This window comes from Hylobates moloch, unplaced genomic scaffold (genome assembly GCF_009828535.3).
Source record: "Hylobates moloch isolate HMO894 unplaced genomic scaffold, HMol_V3 SCAFFOLD_8, whole genome shotgun sequence".
NCBI lineage: Eukaryota > Metazoa > Chordata > Mammalia > Primates > Hylobatidae > Hylobates > Hylobates moloch.
The window spans coordinates 84,419,103-84,444,918 of NW_026652283.1; the positions used below are offsets into that span (position 1 = coordinate 84,419,103).

General features: G+C 49.0%; 1 protein-coding gene across 5 annotated transcripts in view; it reads left to right on the forward strand.

Moving 5' to 3' along the window:
• ZDHHC3 (zinc finger DHHC-type palmitoyltransferase 3) overlaps positions 1-25,210 on the forward strand; it is a 61,296-nt gene extending 36,086 nt beyond the window's left edge. For 2 of the 5 annotated variants that reach the window (XM_032161839.2, XM_032161837.2), the window contains 4 exons: positions 6,557-6,653; positions 7,337-7,418; positions 11,066-11,196; positions 22,327-25,210. In XM_032161839.2, the coding sequence (XP_032017730.1) occupies positions 6,557-6,653; positions 7,337-7,418; positions 11,066-11,196; positions 22,327-22,575 (559 nt within the window). In that variant the 3' untranslated portion in view covers positions 22,576-25,210. Of the gene's footprint in view, positions 1-6,556; positions 6,654-7,336; positions 7,419-7,544; positions 7,629-11,065; positions 11,197-13,656; positions 15,363-22,326 lie in introns of those variants that run through there. The other 3 variants (XM_032161838.2, XM_032161840.2, XM_032161844.2) reach the window with 2 other exon arrangements.
• Positions 25,211-25,816: the final 606 nt, after the last annotated feature.

Below are 25,816 nucleotides of genomic sequence, written 5' to 3' on the forward strand. Positions count from 1 at the left end.
TTAAAGTTGATGTCGACCTCGCCCGCTCAGGTGAAGGTGCATGTGTGCACATATGTTTGCGCTCAGCATTTTAGAATTTGAGACTGTCTCCATTCCCTTGTCTCTGGTGGATACCACAGATACTCCCAGACCTTGGGCCTGTAGGTGTTCCTTCCTGCCCTATGGTATGTGGGTGGGTCTTTCCTTCCTAGGAGAAGCACTCTGAAACCCCATGCTCTTTCGTCCTGGTGTCAATCTCCTGTTCATAGGGACCATGGAAGCATATGCAAACTCTGTGGGAGGAGCCATTTATGCTAATGTGGATGGCCATGGCATTTGGCTTATGCTTTAAAGCTTGTCCAACCCATGGCCTGTGTGCCGCTTGCAGCCCAGGATGGCTTTGAATGTGGCCCACCACAAATTTGTAAACTTTCTTAAACATTAGGAGATGTATGCGTAGACTTTTTTTTTTTTTAGCTCATCGGCTATTGTTAGTGTTAGTGTATTTTATGTGTGGCCCAAGACAATTCTTCTTCTTCCAGTGTGGCCCAGAGAATATAAAAGATTAGACACCCCTGCTAGGTTCTTCTGCATGAGGAGGGACAGACCTCTGACTTTGGCAGCCCCGCCGCCTCCACACCCCAGACACCCACACTGAGGCTGAGACAGTCCTGGGCTGCTTAGAGCCCCTGACAGATTCTTGTTGTTTTGTCTTTCTCATGGTTATGATTACTGAGAAAATCTATGTAGCACTAGTATTGTTTTTAAAGCATTTTGCATACATTTTTGGTGCTCACAATGACCCTAAGAGATCAGAGTAATTCTGCTGAGGCTGATTGGAGAACCTAAGTTTCTTTGACCAGAGCCCAAAGTGAGGACCTGCTCTCAGATCCCCTGTTCTTTCCACTCCACTGCACTGTCTTTCCCAAAATCGTTTCTGAGCTGGAGCCAGGATGTGGTGTAGATGTCTTTTTTGCTTGTAATTTTAGTCATAGCCAATGAGGGGTAAAATGAAAACCTGTGTATGACGCCATGGCTCACTTAGTACTTTCTTGCTGTTTTCTTTTTATTTTCCCTACATGAGCATCCCAGTCTGATGTAGTTGAACTCATTTTCCAGGCCTGCTCTTTCCTGTCTGTGGTGTCAGAGACTTCATTCAGCTGACCCTTGCTAAAGGGGGCCCTGGGCTTGGCTCTGAGCTCGGCTCTGAGCTTATAGAGGTGGATTAGACCTGGCCCTGGCTCTAGGAGCCTCCCACCCAAGCAGGGCAGGCACACTTCTCCACTATGATACAGTTTGGTAAGTGCTGATATAGGGAGAGACAGAATCCCCATGGGATGTGGCTATGTTTCCATGTTGAACCATCACCCAGGGTAAGCAAGAGAGCCTCAGCCAGCTCCTTTGGGGATGAGTACCAAGTAAGGGCCCTCATACCTCCCTGGAGAGGAAACCCATAAGCCCCAGAGAAACTGAGTACATATGAGCCAGTGAGCTTGGTGGATTCTACCAAGGTTTGGGGCCTGAAAAAATGGTAGGAAATCTGGAGGAAGGGGAGAAGGGAAGCATCTGCCTTCTACAGTGACGACAAAGAAACATAGAAGGGGCCTGGGAAACCTGGAAGGCCAGGACGCAGATACCTCCATTTAGGGCATTTGGTCTTTTCTGTGATTGTTATTGTACACTTGGTCCCTGTGCCGTGGGAGCTCACCAGCTTACAGCGTCTCATCCACGAGACTCTGGAATTAGTGCCAGAAAGGAATGCCAGGAGAGGACTGTGGACAAGAAGGACCCTTAGAGGATAGGGTGGATTTTGCCAAGCGGAAAGAATGAAGAAAGGGCCTCAGGCATTGAGGCCCTCCACAGCCAAAACGGGGAAGATGGCTGAGCGAGTGTGTGGAAGAGGCTTTCAGTCTGTGAACTGTGAGCCTTCCTTGGCCTTGTGTTTGGGCTGCCCTGCTATGCCTAGGGAGGGAACACTGCTGAGCCCCCTGCCCGTGTGCATGCAGTGGGGGCTGGGAAAAGGGCTGGCTCTGAGGTGATTGATTCCCTGTGGGGAGTCAGGAGTTGTGGGGGGAGGCCCACATTTTTTCTTCCTCATGGCAGATGGTGCTGGAGGTGAAACAGCAGGGCAGGGTGTGGTATGTCCTTCACTGCCCTTCAGCATCTGCCTCTGGTCCCTGTCCTTGGCTGCTCCAGGCTCCAGCCCCAGCACCCTTCTGGCCTCTGTGAGCAGCTCAGCCTCTGAGCAGTGCCTCCAGCCACCGTGGGATGGGCCTCACCCCACCCACTCTGCACACCACCTGGCCCAAGAAGGGTAGTGTGGGTTTGGCATTTCATATCTTTGAAAACAGGAAACTCGGGGAACAGCATTTTAGACCAACACTTGTGGCCCTCAGCAGGCTGTACTCACTCTCTCTGCAGTGTGTATTTTTCTAATTTGGAAGCCCAGCGAGACTCAGCCCATTGGGAAACCCAGCTTCCTGGCATTCACGCGTTGTCCCCAGAGAGGCTGGGAGGAGAGGGAAGAATAGCTTTGCTGTAAGAGCTTGTTTAAACTCTTAGGCAGCTTTCAGAGGATGTCCAGCCACTTGGCACCTCTCTGCTGCTGAGCCAACACTGTCTCAAGAGCACCCACTTGAAAACCCTTTTTAAAAATCAGTGCAGATGAAAGAGAAACTGCTCAGGAGCCAGGAGCAGGGAGGTGGTTACCCTCGGGAGTTTGTTCCCCAGATGGGGAGGGGATTAAGAAACCCAGAGGTGCTGGTCTCTGGAAGAACATGCCAGAAACAGGCTCTATGGAGGGAGCGTGGCACCTGGTGCCTGAGGCCTAGGATGCAGGGAGTACTGACTCTGCACTGTCTACTTATCTGCACTTTTAAAATTGTGTACTGGGAACAGGCATTACCAATTTAAAAATATATATTCTGTATATATACTTATATGTATATTCATGTGTATTTTTACTATTTTACTATGTTGCCCAGGCTGGTCTCAAACTCCTGGGCTCAAGCAATCCTCCCACCTTGGCCTCCCTAAGTGCTGGGATTGTAGGCATGAGCCACCATGCCCAGCAGAACTAAGGAACTTTTTTTTTTTTTTTTTTTTTTTTTTTTGGAGACAGGGTCTTGCACTGTGCCCCAGGCTGGGGTGTAGTGGCACAATCACAGCTCACTGCAATCTCCTTTCCCCACCCCAGGCTCAAGCGATTCTCCCACCTCAGTCTCCCGAGTAGCTGGGACCACAGGTGCACACTACCACACCCAGCTAATTTTTTTATTTTTGTTAGAGACAGGGTCTCACCATGTTGCCCAGGCTGTCTTGAACTCCTGAGCTCAAATAATCTGCCTGCCTTGGCCTCCCAGAGTGCTGGGATTACAGGCGTGAGCCACCACACCTGGCCTTGAACTAAAGAACTTTTAAAAAGGAAATATAATTGTGTTATTTCAAAGCTTTGTTTATAGCATTTCAACCTGTTTTGAACAAATAATGCCCCCAAAATGATAAAAAGGAGACTAGAATTCATTAAAATAATGAACTGAAAAAAAATTGTCAATGAGCACATCTATTGGCTGGTGACCTAAATAAAGAAACAGGCAAAATTAATTGAGAGAGTTTATTTGGGCCAACATTGAGGACTGCAGCCTGAAACACACTTCCAAGTTGCCTTCATTCAAGCGGGTTTTTGGGGGGTTTTTTAACTTTTAGGTTCGGGGGTACATGTGAAGGTTTGTTACATAGATAAACTCGTGTGATGGGGGTTTGTTGTACATATTATTTCATCACCCAGGTATTAAGCCCAGTACCCAATAGTTATCTTTTCTGGCCCTCTCCCTCCTACCCTCCACCTTCAGGTAGATCCCAGTGTCTGTGTTCCCATCTCTGTGGCCACATAGTATTCCATGGTGTATATGTACCACATCTCTAGTCAATCTGTCATCATTTAGGTTGATGGGCATTTAGGTTGATTCTGTGTCTTTGCTGTTGTGAATAGTGCTGCAATGAACATTTGCATGCATGTGTCTTTATAAAGGGTAGAAGGATTTCTATTCCCCTAGGTATATATCCAGTAATGGGATTGCTGGGTTGAATGGTCGTTCTGCTTTTAGCTCTTTGAGGAATTGCCACACTGCTTTCCACAATGGTTGAACCAATTTACACTCCCACAACAGTGTGTAAGTGTTCCCTTGTATCCGCACCTTCGCCAGCATCTGTTGTTTTTTGACTTTTTAATAGTAGCCATTCTGATTGGTGTGAGATAGTATCTCATTGTGGTTTCGATTTGCAGTTCTCTGATGATCAGTGATACTGGGCTTTTTTTTCATATGCTTCTTGGCCACATGTTTGTCTTCTTTTGAAGTGTCTGTTCACGTCCTTTGCCTACTTTTTAGTGGGATTATTTTTCTCTTGTAAATTTAATTTCCTTATAGTTGCCAGAAAATTAGACCTTTGTCAGATGCATAGTTTGCAAATATTTCCTCCCATTCCGTAGGTTGTCTGTTTACTCTGTTGATAGTTTCTGTTGCTATGCAGAAGCTTCTTAGTTTAAGTAGATCCCATTTGTCAGTTTTTGCTTTTGTTGCGATTGCTTTTGGTGTCTTTGTCATGAAATCTTTGCCCTATGTCCAGGATGGTATTGCCTACATTGTCTTCCAGGGTTTTTATAGTTTTGGGTTTTACATTTAGATCTTTAATCCATTTTGGGTTGATTTTTGTATATGGTGTAAGGAAGGGGTCCAGCATCAACCTTCTGCATATGGCTAGCCAGTTATCTCCAGTACCATTTATCAAATAGGGAGTCTTTTCCCCATTTACAAGCAGGTTTTTAAAGGGAAAAGGGAAAAAGGAGCGGGCTGATACAAAGCTGTTTGACAGGAACTCTCATTGGGTTACAGAAATAATATTGATTAGTGATTGGCTGTACATTGTTGAACTATAGGGTGTATGTCATTCCATGGCTACTTGGCATTAGTCTAGAGCCCACATAGCCAGTGGCTTCAAGAGGTAATTATTTGCTGGGCACAATGGCTCATGCCTGTCATCCCAGCACTTTGGGAGGCCAAGGCAGGTGGATTGCTTGAGCTCAGGAGTTTGAGACCCACCTGGGCAACCCCATCTCCATCAAAAATACAAAAAAATTAGCTGGATGTGGTGGTGTGCACGTGTGGTCCCAGCTGTTCGGGAGGCTGAGGTGGAAGGATTGCTGGAACCCGGGAAGTTGTAGTGAGTCGTGATCGCACCACTGCACTCTAGCCTGGGTGGCAGAGGGAGATCCTATCTAACAAAAAAAAAAGGTAATTATTTATCTCAAAGGGGGGTGTGAGACGTGACTGCTGTCACAGGCTGTCTTATTTCAGTGCCTCTCTAGGCCTAATAATTAAACAGGCTCACATTCCTCAGATAAAAAGTTTTTTTTTCTTTCTCATGGCAAATGAGTCTTTCTAAACTTGAGCTTTGGGAAGCAGTTGCTTTCAAGCCCCCAGTAGTCCTGGACGCTTGTTTCATATTATTACTTTGTATTGTCCAAAGGGGGAGCGGGTTTGTGCTTACTATCAAATAAGCTTGAAACAGGCTCAGCCCAAAAATTATCCCAATAATGTTAGAAATGTGCAAATTAATGAAATGATCTGGTCACAGTTAAGCTCAAATGACTTTTTTTTTTTTTTTTTGAGACAGAGTTTTGCTCTTGTTGTCCAGGCTAGGGTGCAGTGGCACAATCTTAGCTCACTGCAACCTCTGCCTTCTGAGTTCAAGTGATTCTCCTGCCTCAGCCTCCTGAGTAGCTGGGATTACAGGCATGCACCACCACACCCAGCTAATTTTTGTATTTTTAGTGGAGATGGGGTTTCGCCATGTTCGTCAGGCTGGTCTTAAACTCCTGACCTCAGATGATCTGCCCACCTCAGCTTCCCAAAGTGCTGGGATTACAGGCAGGAGCCATTGTACCTGGACTCAAATGACTTTTCTGCTTGCTTTGTTTTTTTTTTTTTTTTTTTTTTTTGGCTCGATGGATATCATCTTAGAGCCGAAAAGTTCTTGGAGTTGGGCTTCCTGCTGTCCTTGACCTTGCTCTGAAATAGCCCTCTCTTCTGTCCTTTGTCCTTCCATGATGGAGGTACCTGGCCCTCCCTGGTAGCACCTCATAGTGCTTCTAGAACTTCTACCCATCCCTTGATGGTTTGGTCTTTTGGGGAAATAGGTAGCAGCCATTCTCCAAATCTTAGCCCATTTGGTCAAGTTTTTGAAACTGCTTCATTCTTTTTCTCTCAGGAAACCAAATTATAAGCCCCATTACCTCAGGAGAGCCGGCTCTTTCTTAGCCATGTCAGTTCTGTCCTATGTATGTGTCAAGCTAAGGGGCTTTGGAGAATGACTCTGTACCCCTGTTTGGAATGACTGCCACCCCTGGGGTCCTGACCCTGCCTCCCAAGCCCCACATGACACACCCAGCAAAACCCCTGGCAGTGCCCAAGGAAGCCATTTCAGAGGAGTGGAGCAGGAGCCATGGGTTCTGCGTTCCCCCGGGGCCCTCCCAACACCATGGGGACACCCTAAAGGTCTGACCTCTGGGCTGTTTCAGTGTTTGTAAGCGGTGCATTCGGAAGATGGACCACCACTGTCCCTGGGTCAACAACTGTGTAGGCGAGAACAACCAGAAGTACTTCGTCCTGTTTACAGTAAGTTAGCTTCCAAATTCTGCCCCGCCCCCCATGAAGCAATGGAGCACTTTGTTCCTTTGAAAATTCTCAGCATTCACGATGTTCTTTGCTGCTGTTCAGAATACTGCCTGGCCCTGTAGATCTCCGCCTTCCTGCCAAAGATCTCTCTGGCTCAACAAGTGCCTGTTCCTAAGCCCTTCACTTGAGCGTTTAGAAAATTGATTTGATTAGCTAGGAGCAAAGGCTGTATTCTGGGCTCCCATCCCAAGTAGCTAAGTAGCTCAAGAAGGCAGTTTGGGTGGTGACCTCAAATCCTGAGCTGCAGGTAGGTGGAATCTACTTAGTGCAAGGACTAGAAGGGCCCTCAGCAGTCAGCACCCTGGCTTTTCAGGGAGGAGGTACAGCAGGCTTGAACCCCTCTCCCAGGCAGCTCAGACTGCCTGGAGCCCAGGTCATGTCTGGTGACGGGCTTGTTTCTGATCTGGTTCCACATAGTCCCGAAGATGGCTGCTCACTTGACCCAGGGCTGGTGGGTAGAGGGATCTGTAGGGAATCGCTAGCTGGCCCTCTGGTCCCTCCTGGTCAGGCCTTGGCCTGGCTAAGTGTTCCTGAGTGGCAAATTCTGAGTGCCCCTGTCTCAGGAGCCCGTGAGGTCAGAGGATTCTCACAACAATGGTGTCTGCACTGGTTTCCTGTTTCAGATGTACATAGCTCTCATTTCCTTGCACGCCCTCATCATGGTGGGATTCCACTTCCTGCATTGCTTTGAAGAAGATTGGACAAGTGAGTATGTGCCGAGGCTTTCCTCCCTGCTCCTGGGTAGGTGTGTGACCTGAGTGGGGGCGGGGAGGCTCTTCGTTTCCTTCATAGTGCCAGGGACCAACCTCATTTTATTAAATCTCCTGAAAGCCTATGGACTGAACAGGGAAGAAATGGCAGGGGCTGGAATCTCTCTTCATGAAAAAATGCAGCCCCTTAACATCAGTTCGACAGGTAAAGTCGTGAGTTGGACAGACAGACCCTCTGGACTGAGCGTGCCCAGGGAGAATGCAGGCCCCAAGCAAGCACAGAGGCCGGTTCCAATGCGTGGGAGCTGTGCTGGGAGAGAAGTTTTGTTTTCTGTCTTTCTATGAGGCACTTAAATCAAAGGTCATTTTATTCCAGTCTTGCAGAGATTCATTTTTTACTTTCTGGTTAGGACATGGAGTTTCTTTATTAATTTGTTTGGTTTTTGTGATGGTGTTTTTTAACTGCTTACACTGATAATTGTGAATTTACATTAAGATTGTAGATAATTCTTCCTGCTTTAGAGCCATCCCACTGAAATGTGCAAATACTGGGGAAGAAACTCCAGCCAGAAGATTGCACAGATCCTGAAGGAAAACAATAGATGCTGGCGGAAAAGAATTAAGAGGCCACTTGCTGGGCTGGCTCTTTTGCACTCACAATCTGTGAGACAAACGTCTTGAGCAAGGAACTTTGTATTTCCTAAGCTTTTCCCTCCATGGGCTTCCTTTTTTTTATTTCACTGTCTTTAGAACTTTTGCTCTTCCTATACATGCTGACTTCTTCCCACAATTCTGGCATAAGTCAAATGGCAGAGGTCAAGCCAGCAGACAATAGAGAGAGGAGAGGAGGGTAGGGGTGAGTGGGTATTTGCAGAACTTGCCATACTGCATATCTAGGTGAGTCGCCAGCAAGTTCCTGATCACTTGGTGAGCATTCTGAAGTTACATGCCTTCTGCTAGGCCTGGAGAATCAGATCTACTCCAGATGTGGCCTTGGTGACTTGACAAGGGAGTCCAATTAGGATATTTTATCATCCCAAACACCTCCCACCTCTCATCAAGTTAACAGACTTGGGCAGGTGATAGGGGTAGCACAGACTGTCAGTGAGGCAAAATGTCCCTGTTGGAATGGTGCTGGAAGGCACCATTGCATTAATGCCTACTGGGAGCCAGGAATGGCCCAAAGGGCTTTTTGAGCGGTGCATTGTTTCGCCCTTATAACAAGCCTGCAAAGTAGGCGGCTCACAGAGGATGAACAAGTTTCCAGGATCACTCAGCTAACAAGAGGGTCTGTAGTTCAAGCCTAGGTCTGGAGCAAGGTTTTTAGCCCTGTCCGGTTGACTCCAGTAGTCAGGGTCCTCCCAGCCATGCTCTTGATTAACTGTGGTCAAAATTCCTGATGGAGTGGGCTTCAGGCACCCAGCTTCTATGGCAGCTAGGCTGGGAAGGCACAGGTCAGTCCCCAAAGTTGAGGCCTGAGAGTTGACTGTATATGACCGTTACTGCCCTCACTGCTTGGCCCTGGTGGAGCTGTTGGGCCATGGGAGCTGGTGTGAGTGGGGGCAGAGGGCTGTCCCCCAGGATTAGGGCACTTTGAGTTGATATTTAAAGAATGGTAGGGAGGTGGTTCCACACTCCCTGATCTGATTCCTACCTCTCCAAACTCCATTGGTAATTCCTGGGGCCCAGCCTACAGAGGAATGATGCTTGCTGCTTTGCAAGGAGAGAGAATAGGCCATGGCCCTGGGCTCTTCCACCAGCTCCAGGGCAGCAGAGGTAGGTAAGAAGGAGGTGCTTTGTCCAGTAGGCACCCCCATGTGCTCCTGCCAGGCCAAGGCCGAACTGTGCAGATGTTCTTTCATGAATTCTTAAGCATTCCCCTGTACGGAAAGGAAAACAAAATCTCAGAAAGCCCAAACCTCTTGCCCAGATCCTTTTGTTGTCAGGCACTGTCCCAAGGCTGGTTGTACAGCAGTGAGCAAAACAAAGTCCCCTCCTGTAGTTTGAAGTGTAGTTGGGGAGGCAGCTATCAAACCAGTACAGAAAGAAACAGGTAATTCCACAATGCAAAGGACAGGAAAGACACAGGAGCCGGAACAGAATATTAGTATGGGCCTTGTAGTTAGAGCTCATGATCAGGAATTGGTGCCAGGATTTGTACCTCATGGTGTCTGCCAGATGTCAGAGCCTCTCATTCTCCCTAACACCCTGCCCAGCCCAAGGCCTCCCATACTTGTAGCCACCTACAGCCAGCCCATCAGGCTGGTGGCCACCCCAACCAAGCCCTGCCCCACAAGGAGCCAAGAAGAGAAATCATTCTGAGGCATTGATAAGTTCCCAGGGAAACCTGAGGAGATACGCATTGTAGATGAGATGTTTCTTACCTGTCACCCACATGGTGCTTGGTATCTTTCCAAGCTCATTCCCACATTTGACCTCCCTTGCCCCTCCTGACATTCCCAAGGGGGAGCCAGCAGGATGGCTTGGATGGAGTGCTTACTCCCTTAATTCCCAGAATCAGTGAAGCCCGACTCTGCCCTCCAGGATCTGATCTTTCCAGCCAGGGAAACAGGCACAAGTACGGAAGCAACAAGAAACAAACCACAGCCCAGGCTCAGCCAGCATGGGCAGCTGCATTGAGGCGCAGAAGTCCTTAGGTGAAGAGTGCCAACCAAGGGGCCTAGCCTGTCTGCCAGCACCATCTCCCAGGCCACCTTCCAGGCCTGGCATTTCCCAGGCCACCTTGCTTCAGGGCCCTCCCCTCCCTGCTCATCCCCACCATCTCCACAGCACCTTCGCTTTTCTCTTCCATGCGCAGGGTTTCTGACTTAGACTTTGTTCAGACAAAGGACTCTGCTGCTTAAAAGCAAACCATACCTCTAGTCAAATCTCACTGCTTCACAGTGCAGTGGGTGGAGGCCTGAAGATGGCGAGACTGGCCTTAGGTCCCCAGGGCTGGAGGCCAGAATAGTGAAAGCGCCTACTCTGGGCCCATGCCTCTTTGGTCAACTCCCTGGCCTTTGGCACTGATGGCTTAGGTGCTGCAGATGTCCCTGGGAGCGGGGGCAGTGCATTACCTCACACTGTGGTCAAGGCTGAGCCCTAGCAGTTCAACTGTCCCTGCCGAGCTTAAAATCCCAAAGCCACCAAGTGATCCTCCACAGCTGCCTGTGAGCTGATGGGGCACAGAGGGGCAGCACGTCATACAGGAATGCCCAGAAAACCTGTGGCCATAGCAGGACTGGACAGGCCTCTCCACCTGTGTACCTGCATTGTGCTCTCTGAGGAGAGGAGGGTCCCCTGTGGTGTCGTCAGGCGTTCATGCCTCACTTCAGAGGCCTTCCTGGGCCCTTCCATGTGTCAGGCACTGTGGCACTGGGGGCAGTGAATAAGGAATGATTTGTGTTAGAGAAGGGAAGCCCTGGCTTGGGCCTGGCCTGTTGAGGAGGCCTCCCTGAGGGATTGAGAGATAGCCAGCGTGGGCCAGGATGATTCTTACCATAGCCTGGAGGCCAGAGACCTGTGGCACCCAGGAGGAATGAAGGCCTGCAAGCAGGAGGCAGAGTGGGAGCCCAGTGGGGCAGTGAGCCTGGGCAGCAGGCAGTGGGTGACAGTACCAAGCCCTGTGTGCTTCTCTTTCAGAGTGCAGCTCCTTCTCTCCACCCACCACAGTGATTCTTCTCATCCTGCTGTGCTTTGAGGGCCTGCTCTTCCTTATTTTCACATCAGTGATGTTTGGGACCCAGGTGCACTCCATCTGCACAGATGAGACGGTAAGCAGGCGGCTCTGCCCACTATTTCCACACCTGGGGATGGGGAGGACCCAGGGTCAGTGTTGCTGGGAGAGCTGCTCACAGTCAGACCGGAGCCCAATGGTTAGGCCCCTGGTGTGCAGGACACGGTTCTTTGTTTGCAGTTACACTTGGGTCGTCTTCATCCACACACAAGTCCTCCAGCCTTGGGGCAGCCATAGCAGATCACACCAGGAGTGCGGCCCAGCAGCTGTGGCTGAAAGGCTGCCTTTACTACATTTCCTTCCATCCCCCCCATGGCAGGTCTTCCTTTATACTGTACTGCATTAGACACTCCACTAGGTACTGAGGGCACCCTTCCCATCTGGGGGCCACAGGCTTGAAGTAGAGTGGTTGACAGGGTGCCCTAACCCAGCTGGGACAGGCAGGTCAGCTTGCCAGCCATGCCTGGGTCCTGAGGGCAGAGTCAGGAGACAGGTCTGCCTTGAGCCCCCAGGGCAGCAGGCTTTTACCTGGCCTCTGGGTCATCTCTGCCCGGGCCAGCCCTGGTGCTCGTCCACTGCCTTCTCCTCACCCCCACCATCACCTCCCATCTGCCCAAAGCACCTTCGCTGGAAGCTTTGAGGCTGCTGGCTGTGCCAGACTGGGGCCTACTCCCTTGGTGCCCCTACTGCTGTCTCCTGACCTTCCTAAGGTGTTTGAAAACCTCAAGGTGGTCAATCCCTGGCTGCGATATGGGCATTTCTCTGGGGATTTACATAGGAAGAAGGGGCAGCACTTAGCTCTGGGTGTGAGGAGCAAGCAGAGCCATGAGGTTGAGAGCCATCCCTGTACGACTCCTGGCGTCCTGAGGCCCCCTCAGGGTCAGCTCTCACCAGTGGTCTAGGGCCCTGGGTGAAGGTTTGGGCCTAAGGGTAGTCAACATTAGGAGTGGGCTTGTAGGATGACAACATCCTCCCGCTGCTGCTGGGCGCCTTCCCCCGTAGGCTTAGAGGAGCATGTGCAGAGAAAAGAAGGGACAGTGCTGCCCACTGCCAGAGCACCATTGTTTGGGTCTTTCGGCAACTTTTAGAAGGTTGCGGGGCTTTTGGCGACTTTTTTTTCTTTTATAAGAAATGATGTCATTGCAAAAGAGTTTCTGTAAAATTAGTAGCCAGTGGTATAGATCCAGCCCTGTATCCAAGCAGTAACCGTGACCAACTTCTCTGCGTAAGATATGCAGGGAACCCGATGGGGATTCTTTCAGGACCTGCCTGCCATTGGGGTACTGCCGGGCCACAGTCTGGGGGAGCCAGAAGGCAAGCTCTCACGGCCCCAGTCCTAGCTGTTCTTCCCTGAGAAGACCATTCCTAAAGAGAATTGTGTTGGAAGGAAAGGAGAAAGCTGGAGGGCCCTGCCCCACCTGGGAAAGGGTGTCTTCCCTTTGCCCTGTGCCCTTCCCAGGTCCCTAGGCTGTGGAGAAAGACCCAGACTCAGCTGTCCTCCCAGCACCCCTTTACTAGAGACCACAGCAGACAGACCCCTGGCCAGGCTCCTGCCAGGCTGCTCCTCTCCTGTCCCTCTGGGCAGGGGCCCTGTTCTCAAGCCCTGCCCTTTGACCAGCTCCATCTGAAGAAAGGGGAGGGGGGAGGAAGCAGCTTTTCCCCCAGCCCCAGTTTTTTCCTGAGACTTAACAGGGGAAGTGGCGCCGGCTCCATGACAGCTGCCGCATAGGTGTGCGCCATGCTTCTCCCCAAAGGAGCCACTAGGAGGACCTTTGCCATGCCAGGCTGGCTGGCCTGGCCATGCCGCCCTCTAACCTTTACTAATCCCTCCTCCTTCCTCCTCTGGTGACTTCTCCCCTCATTCGTGGTCTGTCACTCCTATTCAACCTTCTCAGTTTGTGTCTCACCAGGCCCACTAAGCGGGGTGCTGCTTGATCCCCCAGGCTGGTGAGACACATAACGCCCGAGCAGTCATTTGATTTGTTACTTTTTTTTTGTCTGCAAAGTGGTCATGGTAGCTTCAAACTTCCTAGGAACCTATCCCAAATTAATGGCCATCATTGGTTATGATGATTGCGAGCTCCCCAACAGCTCTGAGGCCTCTCACGCCAAAGCCTTCATAGCACTCCATCCACAGCCCAGCACAGAGTTTCTGAAGAGCGCCTCTGCAGAGCTCAGCGAGGGGCCAGGGCTGGAGAGATGCGCTCCTTATCTTAGCGACACACCCTGGCCTGGCATACTTAGAAGCAGCAGCTTCTGTGCTGCTGATAGTGCTTCTTTTTCCCTCCCTTCTTGGAGGGACTTGTGAATGAGTGCCCACCAAAAAAAGGAGAAATTTTTTTAGTAACACTTTTTATGAGAAAGAAGTATTATGTAGACAGCTTTGTTGCTTTAAAAAGGAAACATTTACTCCATTCACCTCTCACTGTGGACATCCCTCCCCAGAAACCACAGCAATGCAGTGCTTGACTGAAAGTATGATTGTTCTTGTTTTCAGGGAATAGAACAATTGAAAAAGGAAGAGAGAAGATGGGCTAAAAAAACAAAATGGATGAACATGAAAGCCGTTTTTGGCCACCCCTTCTCTCTAGGCTGGGCCAGCCCCTTTGCCACGCCAGACCAAGGGAAGGCAGACCCGTACCAGTATGTGGTCTGAAGGACCCCGACCAGCATGGCCACTCAGACACAAGTCCACACCACAGCACTACCATCCCATCTGTTCTCATGAATGTTTAAATCGAAAAAGCAAAACAACTACTCTTAAAACTTTTTTTATGTCTCAAGTAAAATGGCTGAGCATTGCAGAGAAAAAAAAAAAGTCCCCACATTTTATTTTTTAAAAACCATCCTTTTGATTTCTTTCGGTGACTGAAGCTGCTCTCTTTTCTTTTTAAAATCACTTCTCTGGCCTCTGGTTTCTCTCTGCTGTCTGTCTGGCATGACTAACGTAGAGGGTGCTGTCTCAGGCTGTGCCCATTCTACTAACTGAGTGAGACGTGATGCTGTGCGTGGATGGAATAGTCCGGACACCTGGCAGGGGATGCATGGGAAAGCCAGGAGGGCCCTGACCTCCCACTGCCCAGGAGGCAGTGGCAGGCTCCCCGATGGGACTTAAAACCTCACCGAAGACGGATGCTTACCCCTTGAGGCCTGAGAAGGGCAGGATCAGGGCTGGAGCCTTCAGAAGGGACCTTGGCACAGCGACGTCATCCCCCAAGTGGACACGGTTTGCCTGCTAACTCGCAAAGCAATTGCCTGCCTTGTATTTTATGGGCTTGGGGTGTGTAGAATGATTTTGCGGGGGAGTAGGGAGAGAGATGAAAGAGGTCTTATTTGTATTCTGAATCAGCAATTATATTCCCTGTGATTATTTGGAAGAGTGTGAAGGAAAGACGTTTTTCCAGTTCAAAATGCCTTATACAATCAAGAGGAAAAAAAATTACACAATTTCAGGCAAGCTACGTTTTCCTTTGTTACATCTGCTTCCTCTCTCACCACCCCATCTCCCTCTCTTCCCCAGCAAGATGTCAATTAAGCAGTGTGAATTCTGACTGCAATAGGCACCAGTGTCCAACACATACAGCCCTACCATCATCCCCTTCTCATTTTATAAACCTCAAAGTGGATTCACTTTCTGATAGTTAACACCCATAAATGTGCACGTACCTGTGTCTTATCTATATTTTAACCTGGGAGACTGTTGTCCTGGCATGGAGATGACCATGATGCTGGGGTTACCTCACAGTCCCCACCCTTTCAAAGTTGACATATGGCCATCCCATTGGCTAGAATCCACAGACACACCTAAGCCTGTGGCACTGAGACAGAATAGATTTTCCATTTGAGAGGCACTTCCTGTGTCAGTCTTGTTTGAAGGAGGTGGTGATGGTGGGGAGAGGTGAAGGAGGTAGGGAGTGCCCTCCAAGTGCAAAAATAACAAATATGATTATTGACCATCTGAGAATTCTCACACATTGATTTGTTTTTTAAGCAATTGCCAGAAACCCCCTTTTTTTAGCTTTTGCTTGGGGTGGGGGTAGGAGATAAGGTTTATTCAGTCCTGTCCTGGGTAGGGCCAAAGTTAATCTAGCCATGTGATTTTTCAGAAAAGTAAGTGGAACATGCTGCCACTTTTCAATTCTGTCAGTGCTTCCACATGGAAACAAAATGCAATAAAATTTTTCCAAAACCTGTTCTGATTTAGCTCTCTCTCGAGGTGTTACCCTTAGCGGGAGGCTGACTATCCACAATCTACTTGAGTTTTCTCTGGTTGGGTGTTTGTTTCATTGCTCCGTCTCTTGAATGAGGATACTTTATTTTTTTGGTTTTAAAATGCATTTATGGTCCCCCTCTTGAACCAGCTTGCCCCACCAAGCCTCTTTCCTTTGCTTTCTGCAGCCCGAATCAATTCCTTTGTGCTGATGGGCTCTCCTAAGAGCTTTCCTGAGTCAGTTAACTTTGACTCGCCTCTACGGTGCTATTCATGCGACACAGGCAAGGCTGAGATGCTAAGATTTAAAAAAAAGAATGCTGTTTTAGATCAAGTTGATAGCATTTGTTTTCCATATGCTTTTTAAAAATTTTTTCTTAATACGCAGTTCACTTAGGTGTACGAAAGAAGTGTGATTGTATTAAATAACTAGAGCGGGGCTGCAGCTCTGGCCCTCGCCTGGGGGAAGAGATTGGTAATACTCCATCTTCCAGGGGATTTTTTAAAGTGAGCCAGGTTAGCTCTTTTCCCCCAGTATTTCTAAGGAATGCAGTAGATAGTGCTGAAGATGCACTGACTTTTTTTTAGTCCTAAAAATAGAAACTCCTCCTTTAAATGTGTACATACTGTGCTTATCTTTCCAAGAGAGTGGGGTTCCTTCAGATATCCTATAGGATTCTGCCTCTGGTTTTGTGTAGGCCATGGCTAGAAAGAGTCAATGTTTCTGAGCTCTCAAACCAGTTGCACTCAGAAGATAGGAATACCCCAAGATTCCTGGCATTTTTCCTATTTCATTTTTATTCAGACTGGTATTTTGCCGAGAGTACAATGACTGAGGAATGTAGCCATCATTTGCAGGATAGTGATTGGTCCCCAGTCTGGCTTCCGCACAGGAAGAGAAAGCATCCCTGAGCTCTCCTCAGTATTTCCAGATGTAATGAAAGAGGACATCTTTCTGCACAAAGTCGGCCCCAACTTTTGGCTTGGGCACAGGAGTTCTGATAGTACTGTTTGGTGCACTCATGGGAAATTGAACCAGTCGTAGCCACAGTCTTTCAGAGCCTGGGCTCTGGGGAGTGGAAGTGAAAAATAAAGATGTGGCTTGTTGGATTAGGTGATCCCCAGCTTGCTTTCCTTCTGTCAACTCTGTCAGGTTTGTGTTCATAGCAACCAGACTGAATATGCAAAAGGCTTAGATCCAAGCAAATCTATAATCTATGCATATTTGCATGGGCTTGGTAATATCATGTACACAAAACATATTTGGGTAGAAGTGCATGTGCTAAATCTCGTTTTAGTCCTGCCATTTTGTCTTCGTCATACTGTACTTCCTCTTTTTTGTTTGAGACAAGGTCTTGCTCTGTCACCCAGGCTGGAATGCAGTGGCACAATTAGAGCTCACTGCAGCCTTGAACTCCTGGGCTCAAGTGATTCTTGTGCCTTGGCCTCCTGAGTATCCAGGGCTACAGGCATGTACTACCATGCCTGGCTAATTCTGTTGTTTTTTAATAGAGTCAGGGTCTCACTGTGTTGCCCTAGCCAGTCTCAAATGCCTGGCCTCAAGCAATTTTCCTGCCTTAGCCTCCCAAAGTCCTGGGATTACAGGCATGAGCCACTGGGCCCAGCCCTGTATTTCTTCTTGAAAAAGCCCCAAGTATTAGCTTTTGTTCATCTGGCTAGGCCACTTAAATAGTTAGAATCCACCATCCCCTAATGCAGAAACCATTCAGGTGAGGTAAATTAACAAATACTTTAGGCCGGGCGCTGTGGCTTACGCCTGTAATCCCAGCACTTTGGGAGGCTGAGGCGGGCGGATCACGGGGTCAGGAGATCGAGATCATCTTGGCTAACCCGGTGAAACCCCATCTCTACTGAAAATACAAAAAATTAGCCGGGCGTGGTGGCAGGCGCCTGTAGTCCCAGCCACTCGGGAGGCTGAGGCAGGAGAATGACGTGAACCTGGGAGGTGGAGCTTGCAGTGAGCCGAGATCGCGCCACTGCACTCCAGCCTGGGCGACAGAGCAAGACTCTTGTCTCAAAAAAAAAACCATTTTAAACACATATGTGAGGTTGTCATTACACAGAAACTCCTCTCCGGGGGGGCTGGGATGGGCTTTCTCAGCCAGGCTAATGGGTTTTTAATTTCTCTCTTTTCAAGACTTGCAGTGTATCAGCTCAAAGGGTGAGCCAGCCAGTAGAGGGAAGGGGCCCTACCTAGAAGGTGCCCTTAAATATCAAAGAAATGTGAAGAGAGAAAGATTTTGCTAGAATCCTCAAAGGTGTTCTTGAGGTTGCCAGACCAGCAACATCAACATCAGCATCACCTGAGAACTTGTTAGAAATGCACATTCTCGGTCCCCACCCCAGGCTACCGAACCAGAAACTGAGCGGGGCCCAGCAGTCCATGTCTTAACAGCTCTCCAGGGGATTCTGACTATCAAGTTTGAGAATCCAGTTGGGGCTTGCAGGGGTCCCCCCTCAGGTGGTCCCTGATGCCTGCTGGTGATATGGGTCCTGTGTGCTGCTGGGCTCAGCATAGTGCAGTCGGGGTGTGCTGATTGTGAGACAGGCATGTGTTCCCTCCGCTGAGAAGCCACTGAGACCGCCTTCCCTCAATAACCTGCGGCCTCTCCAACAAACAACTGCCAAGACATCAAAGAAAGTCTGTATGAAGCGGATCCAAATTATTAGCCTGCCCACCACTCCTTGTGCATCTCATCAGTGGAACCCATCTCTAGACCAAGGGCCCTTTGGGTGAAGAACCAGCCTGGAAAGGAAAGAGAAAAGAATAGAACCAAAGGACCTCCAGATGGGAGCGGCGGCCAGTGAGTAGTCTAGAGCCAGGGGCATTGTAGCAGCCCGGATACATGACCTGTACACCTCCTGACCTTTGCTTTCCACGTGTGGGTTTCGACACCCATGTGGCTTTTTCTTACATTCTTTAAATACATATCTGGCTTAGGATCACCTCATAGAAGAGAAAGAATTCACAGCGAAGCAGAAACAAGCCACTGACCAGCGTACTCCCAACCTGAACCTTCTTTTTCTCATCCTCTCCCTCAAGAAAACATCTTGCTGACTTGAGCAGTGTGACTGCCGTAGCAAAGCAGAGTGGCCCCCAGGGATCCCGCTCTGTTGGGCACACAGGAGGAGCCGATGAAGCTGATCCAAGGAGTGATGACAAGCACTGCAGAGGGACATTTGCCAAAAGCCTTCTGGGGGCCGCACGTGCTCTAACACGGACATAAGGATGCCCTGAATTTCTGCAGCTGAGGCCATATAGTCTGGTGCCCAAGTATTTGGGACCTGGCTTCAGTCTTTGGTTCAAATGTCTGCTTGGCTGCTTATTACCACACCTACTGCCAAAATATGACCTTGAGCAGTAACTTCTTTGAGCCTCAGTTTTTTCATCTGAAAACGGGAATGATAATCTAAATCACAAAGTTAATGGAAGGATTAAATGAGGGTGATGAATAGGAATGTATAGTGTCTGGCCCTGGTATGGCTTTATAAGTGTTAGCTGTGTTAGAGTGCTTTTCAAACCATTGGTCACAACCGTTCATGGTTTGCAACCAGCATGTTTTTCAAGAAAAATGTTTAGTGCATTACATATTGCAGGATAAGTATTGTTTTATGAAGCTTAGGGAGTTGTGTGTATATGTGTTCTGGAATGCAACAGAAAAATGTTTCCTCTTGTGGGTTACAATATATATATGAAATCTCTGATGAGGAGAGACAGTGTTATCTGGCCAGCTATGAAGAGACACATTTGCATAGGCTGCTCCCTGAGGCTCTGGCTTTCTGCATCTGATGATACAGGGAGCAGGGAACAGCCTGTTCTCGCTCTGTGGGGCTCAGCTGAGTCTGTTCTGCACAGACTCTTCTTTCCTCGGGAGCCTTAGTCATAATACATTCATTTTGGAGTGTTGGTGAGTTTGTTCACAGATCACAGCTCTTGTGTCACCCAGACTGACCTGGGCCAAAAGGCCCATCACACACCCTGCAAGAGCTGCTGGTGTTGACTGTGACCCCCTTACCAGGCATCAACCATTTTTGTTTGTTCTCTTGAGCCTAAAGTTAGTATTACTGCTCCTCTGCAAACCTCAAGCTTAAGAACTTTGCCTTCAGGATCCCTTTAAATCCACACAAAACTCAAAATTGAGTCCTACTGGGAAAAAGCAGCCCTCCGCCCATTTTTATACATCAGATTTGTTTGCAATATTTTCTTTCTAGACTCAAAAGTCAACACTCCCTGAATGTTTGTCCACTTTACTGCTGAAGACCTCTGGTAGACAGGCCAGGCTCTGTCTGGAATACTTTATGAGGTTGGTGAGGAGGCTGAGTATAATCCAAGAGTGCCTATCTGGGAGCATGCCACATGAATGGCAAATAATCATCCTGTGGGCTCTTGGGTTCATTCCCCTTCTCTCTGACTGAGCTTAGCCTGGGCACAGTGGTGATTTGCAGTAGAATTGGAAACATGTTGGGCAGAAAAAAAGATACTAGTTCTGGTCCCAGTTCTGATACGTAACAAGCTAGATGAGCCTTGGCCACCGTCAAGAAACTTCTGTTTCTTCCCCATCTGCCAGTCATCAATACTCATACCCACCTCCTCACAAGGAGGCTATAAAAACCTATGGTCATGGCTTTGAGTCCAAGTCAGTGTGGATGCAGCCAATCTGTCATTTTTGGGTGTCTCCTCTGTAGCTGGGTCTGCCATATGGTGATGTCCCAGCTCTCTTCCTATGAAGTTAAAGCCTCTTTCTCGACAGGCTGCAGATGATCACCCAGGAAGAGAAAGCAGAATGCCCAAAGCAAATCATCTCAGCTGGTCACTGCTTCTGTGCCAAGAAGGGAGGCCTGGCGAGGGGCCAGTCAGGAAGCAGCATGGCATCACATGCTCATGACCCACATGAAGGTCCCTCTAGACTTGTGTCAACAAGATCCGTTTTCTGAAACAGCTATTTTTGTTCTGATTATAAAAGTAACATTGGCTCATTGGTAAAACTTGGACTGTGTGAGAAGTCTACAGAAATAAATACAAATCATCTAGAATTCCATCCCCAAAAGTAACCACACAGACAAATGTTCTAATGTCATGTAAAACTATATTAAACCATCTTTTCTAGCTGCATAGTGTTATAGAATCATTTGCTTAATCATCATTATTGGGCATTTCTCATTTCCAACTTTGCATTATTATAATTCAGTGTTCAAGTTTGTATTGCATAAATCTTTGTCTCAGATTATTGATTATTTTTAAACTTTTTGTGAAATAACTTCAGACTTACAAAAATGTGACAAAAACAGTACAAAGAGTTCCCATATGCCCTTCAGTCAGTCTCACTAAAGGTAAACATTTTATACAACCATAATACAAATATAAAACCCTGGACATTGGCAACACCATACCCTTAACTAATGTATGTACCTTATTCACATTTCTCCAGTTGTCCCACTAACACCCTTTTCTGTTCCAGGATCCCACTCTGCATCATTTGCGATGTCTCCTTAGTCTCCTCCAGTTTGTGAGAGTTCCTCAGTCTTCCTTTGTCTTTCATGACCTTGACCCTTTTTAAAAATTGAGGTGAAATTCCCGTAACACAAAATTAGCCATTTTAAAGTGTACATTTAATGCATTCACAATGTTTTGTAACCACCAGGTCTATATGGTTCCAAAATCTTTTCATCAGTCTTTGACCCTTTTGAAGATTGTAGGGCAGGTATTCTGTAGGCTGTCCTTCAGATTGTGTTGTTGATGTTTTTCTCATGATTAGATTGAGGTTAGGCATTTGGGGCAGGAGCACTGCTGAAGCAATGTGTCCTCGTTGCACCGTATCAGGACGCACATAGTGTTGATACGTTTCATTATTGTGATGTTAACTTTGATCATTGGGTGAAGGTGGTACCTGCAATGTTTCTTCCCTGCTATTAAGGTACTGTTTTTCCCTTTGTAATTGATAAGTATCTTATGAGGATATACTTTTAAGATCCGATTTTTTTTAATTAGAATTTATTCAAAAGTAAAGAATCTTAAATCTCTGAGATGGTGTGGGAAGAAAAAGTGCTAGATACACAGAAATCTTTCTTGAGTCATGTGAATGAGCAGTGCCCAAGCCCGGCAAACCCACAGCAAATTCCCTTGGCTTCCAGAAGAGATGGAGAAAGCAGTGCCCCCACTGGAGGGTCACAGGCCTCTGTGCAGGGTGTTGTGGGCCTGGAGAGCTGGCCTGGCTATGTCTTTACCTCCTCTGGGCATCTCCCCACCCCAACACCCTTTCTGTGGCCTGGCGGCTGAGTTGCAGCCGACACCCAGAGGCAGGTGAGTTGACAGCTTGGAAGAGGCTGCAGGGTGGATCTGCTGCATGAGCAGGCCTGAGCCCAGCGTTACCTCCCCACAGTGGTCCTGTGTGCCCTCCGGCTGCCTACTGCATGTTGGCACTTGCTGTACGAGCACCCGCTTCTTCACCTCGCATGCTGTTTGTGTCCTGCACTCTCTCCTTAACCCCATTGTCCTTCTGCTATGTTTGCAGCCCCTATCTACCCTGGTGGGAGTGGCCAAAAATATTTAGGAGGGGGTCACCAGTTTGTAGTGGCCTCAGAGGATGTGTGGTCCCCCTTATGCCTCAGCCACTCATCAGCCTGGCCCCTGCCCATCATCTGGCATTGCACTTGTGGAAGGAAAGAAGGGGAGGGCTGGGTGATGGGTGGAGAACACGTCAGTCCACCAGGCAGGCCCTGCTTGCTGTGTTCCTCCATGCTGCTGTCCACCCACGCCCCAGCAGTCCTCCGAGGGACCTCCCAGGGCTGACCTGGGCCACAATAGACTGCGCTCTCAGACCCCATCTTATCTACACCGTGGACCCTGCCACTGCTGTGCTATAGCTGGGGGTGTGTATGTGAGCTGTACAGCCCAGCACTATGCTGACTATGTTCTTCATCCCCTTCCCCCTCCAGGGCATTGAGCGCCTCAAACGAAAGAACCAGCCCAGGGAGCACACGGGGAGCTGGCAGTCAGTAAAGGAGACCTTTGGTGGGGACTTCTCCCTGAACTGGTTCAACCCCTTCTCCAGACCGTGTCAGCCAGAGATCCCCAGTGACAAAGACATGGTGCGGCAGGTGACATCGCTGTCAGACACCGAAACAATGGAGGATCCATCAGAGGAGACAAAGGACGAGGACTCTGTGGAGGTGATAGATGAATAGATGCTGCTGTGGGGAGAGAAGCAGACACTAAAAAGTGCTGTCAACCTTCGTCCTGGGGTTTTGGCTAAAGGGGCTCATGGGCATGGTGCGCTCCCAGCACCCCCAGCGCTTCCGTGAGCCACTCGCTTGGCCTTGCCATTTCCTGTAACCCCCCTCCTTCCTCTCTCCATGTTGGCCAGGTCTGGGGGTCGGGAGTAGGCTGGGGACATCAGAGGAGGATGGGAGCTTTCTCAAGAGTTCATCTAAGAAGAGTCTGCACTGAGAGGGCTCATCAAAAACTTCTCCAAGACTGGGTGGCTTTCACATTCTCCGCCCAGCAAAGGGAGCTTTTGAACAGGGCATCCCAGGGGTAGAAAAGAGCTTGCCTTTGGCTTTCCTCAGGATTTCTGTCTTCTCTTGGGAAGGCTGGGGCCCTGGCTTCTGGCTTTGAGAAGTAACGTTGTGACAGAAGGACCAGGCAGGGCTTGCCTTGGGGACCTGGGTTGGGATACTGACATCAGGGGAGACTAGCCTGGAAAGACTGCAGAGCTGCCAGCCACTCCCTGGAAAGGGCTTCCCCATGCTGCCTGCCGAAATTAGGAGGTAGAGGTGGCTGCCACATCTACCTGCAAGGGCCAGGCATGGTTCAAAGAGGACCCTGCATTAAGCTTTACACACACACGTGCAGGACATGCCCAGCATGGACAGAGCCAGAGTTAAGACAGTAGCACTGAAAATGAGCCCCCATTCCACAGACACTGGAGTCTTCACTGAGTGAGACAGCTGGGAGCTATCCTGCCTGTGGCTACATATCTAGCCATTCACAGATGTGGATATGGGAAAGACCTCTTTGGAGCTACCGGGGACTCTCTAACCACTCCCATGAGAACTTAATTGAACGTTACCTCTTGGAGGGAGTCTAATAACACACGTAGGTAGAACTGACCATAAGCCCTACCTGTGTGTTTGAGGCCAGTTCTCCCAAATTGGTGCCCATCTTGTCTCTCTGAAAAGATGGGTGATGACCAGGGCCTGCTGATTGATGAATCAGATGAATCAGGAAGATAGACAAACACACACACACACACACACCCCCCCTACCAGGATGAGTCTTCCCTCCATTCACCCCATTTGAAGCCTGTGGTGTCTGTGACCACTGCTGAAGGTCTGAGCAGCGTTCTGGTGCTCCTAATCCCCATTCCAGTGGTTGCGGAAGGAGCATCTTCTGCACAAAGGCCAACAGAAGGGTTCTTATCCCCGTTTGGTATAAGAAGTGGATTCACCACCCACTCCCTCCACATGCCTTTGTTCCTCTCTTTGGCCCATTTCCCCAGCGTCTACTGGCGTCAGGATTGGCAGGGGCACAGGCACTCAGCAGAGCATGCCCCTGCAAGGCCTCAGTGTCAGGGCCCCCCTTCCGGCTCCAGGCAAAAGGGCATGAGTCCTGGCCCCAAGGGGCCTGTGGCTCCAGTTCAGAGGAGAAGGTCAGTGTTTGGAGGTGCAGCCTCAGGACACTGAGAAAGGAAACTGGCGACCATGAGAAAGAAAAGAGTCAAGCAGCATCCTGGTTCTTGGACACATCCTTGGACACTGTGAAGGGCGACCAATCCTGCCAGAGACCGTCTTTCTACAACTGATGACCCACTAGGGGCTGGGATTAATTGCCCAAAGGGCCCAGTGTTCACAAAGCCACCTCTGCCCTAACCCTTGCTTAGAGCTCTCCAAGTATGACCCACGAGAGGGGTGATGGTGGGACTCTAACATCAACAGAGCAACCAGAAAGACATTGGGCCTCCCACACTCAGGCTGCAAGTCCACTTTCTTGGTCCTTATCAGCTTTAATATTTATTAATGACGACGTAGGAGCCCGAGTCAGCTGTAAAGGCCATTAACTTGCAATCTGGACAGGAAGTTGACGCTCACCACTTTGGGTAAGAGCTGCTCTGACTGTAGGGCCCCCCTATTTGTTGTCCTAACCCAGAAGCAGCTCTGGGCTGTCAGGATGGTGGATGGAATACCAAAGAGTTCACACTAGGAAGGAAGCAATGTCTGCCCCCTGGAGTCTCCTAGGGGGCAGCAGTTAGAATAAGGGAAGAGGATTTTCTGGTCACTGTTTGCTGACATGGGTCTCTATGGTGAGTTCAGGCCTGAGGACAGGGGTGTCTGCAAAACCACATGGCCCTTGAGAAATGTCCTTGCACATTGGGCTTCAAACTCCTAGGGATCCAGCTTGGCCTGAAAGCAGAGGTACACACCAGCCCCAGAGACAATTCTGTTTTCAGATTGGTTGCTCTGGAAAGGAAGGCTGGGGTGAGGGGGCATTTTACCTGCACAGAGGCAGACCCTGCCTGCCCTCATCACTGACTCCATCTCCAAGGTAGACCTCAGCGGCTATGTCAGTCCCTGTTCTGGGAGGTGCTGGGCTGGGCCACAGCCAGGGTTATGTAGGTAATTAACCTGTCCAACCCTGAGCCTCGCCTCCCCACACCAGCGACACACTGGTCTCTCTGTGGTGACCGTTCACAGCATAACATTCTGCTTAGCCTCAAACTGAAAGCATTGCAACTGATGTCAAAACCAGATGAGATCTTATAGGGAGAGAAATTGGGTGCAATTTGCCTCTTTCTTTGAATAAAAAGCTCTTTGCTCACCCTCAGTGACTGGAGTCTCCTGTTTTAATTAAGAGATCCCAGCCCAAACTCTTGGGCAGTGTCCTTCCTCATGGGCCACCCTAAAGGCACCTCTAGGAAAGCTACTTTTCTTCCATTCCCAGTGTGGGAGACAAGTGAGTGTCATACGGCACCACACAGTGGCCGTGCTGGGCTATGTCACCTCTTGGGATTGGACACTGTGCTGTGGAGTGACTGACTAGACTCTTCTGTTTGTGTCACCACCCTTGTGGTATTTCCAGCAGAAGGAACAGTCACCTTTCCTTCAGTAAACATTTATTGAACACCTACTGTATGCCAGAGTGGTGGGCAACTGGGGCAAGGGTGACCAGGATTGAAGTTTTTTTCACTTGGACAGCTGGAAAGGCAGAGGATGACAGGTATCCCACCCATGACTCTCCTGTGAATTAGACACAAAATAACCCTCATTCAAGCTAGGTGCCTTTGCCAGGGTGTGTATCCAGTTGGGTTGACAGCCTTTGAGAGAAGGGTTGGATGTACTGAACAGACAATAAAGAAGCCAACTCCTCAGAGCACCTTGCCTGGGGAGGTCAAAGGATTCCACGGCTCCCCAAGTGACCGCATAAACCCCC